Source organism: Alligator sinensis, unplaced genomic scaffold, assembly GCF_000455745.1.
Source record: "Alligator sinensis unplaced genomic scaffold, ASM45574v1 scaffold760_1, whole genome shotgun sequence".
In the NCBI taxonomy this organism is placed as follows: Eukaryota; Metazoa; Chordata; order Crocodylia; family Alligatoridae; genus Alligator; species Alligator sinensis.
Window position 1 is genome coordinate 2,326,353 of NW_005841989.1, and position 293 is coordinate 2,326,645.

The following is a 293-nucleotide window of genomic DNA, read 5'->3' on the forward strand; positions in this document are numbered from 1 at the left end:
GGTGCTGTAGGAGGGATCAAGTGGTGAAACTGCACCAAGGTGATTGAGGTCTGACACCACTTTGCCAACCTGCCTCAGCTGCCAATGGTGTGGCCATCCAGCACCATTTCCTATTTTGAGACTGAGACATCCCAGAAGCCATCAGAAAGGGCAGAAAAGACCAGCCTCTTGCCTCCACTGGAACTTTGAAAATACACTCACAGCTGTATGTACCTCTCTTCCCAGGAGGTATAATACCACACCATCACGGCAAACACCACCAGCAGTGCGAGTATCTTCCAACCTACAGAGGG

General features: G+C 50.9%; 1 protein-coding gene across 23 annotated transcripts in view; it reads right to left on the reverse strand.

The window, feature by feature from the left end:
• The window catches only part of ST3GAL4 (ST3 beta-galactoside alpha-2,3-sialyltransferase 4), a 188,024-nt gene that overhangs the window by 28,761 nt on the left and 158,970 nt on the right, over positions 1–293 (reverse strand). For 21 of the 23 annotated variants that reach the window (XR_003093510.1, XR_003093509.1, XM_025201311.1 and 18 more), the window contains one exon: positions 202–283. Coding sequence is in view for 21 of the 23 variants with exons in the window: in XM_025201311.1 (XP_025057096.1) it covers positions 202–283 (82 nt within the window). In the remaining 2 variants the exon portion in view is untranslated. The remainder of the gene's footprint in view (positions 1–201; positions 284–293) is intronic. The other 2 variants (XM_025201320.1, XM_025201306.1) reach the window with 1 other exon arrangement.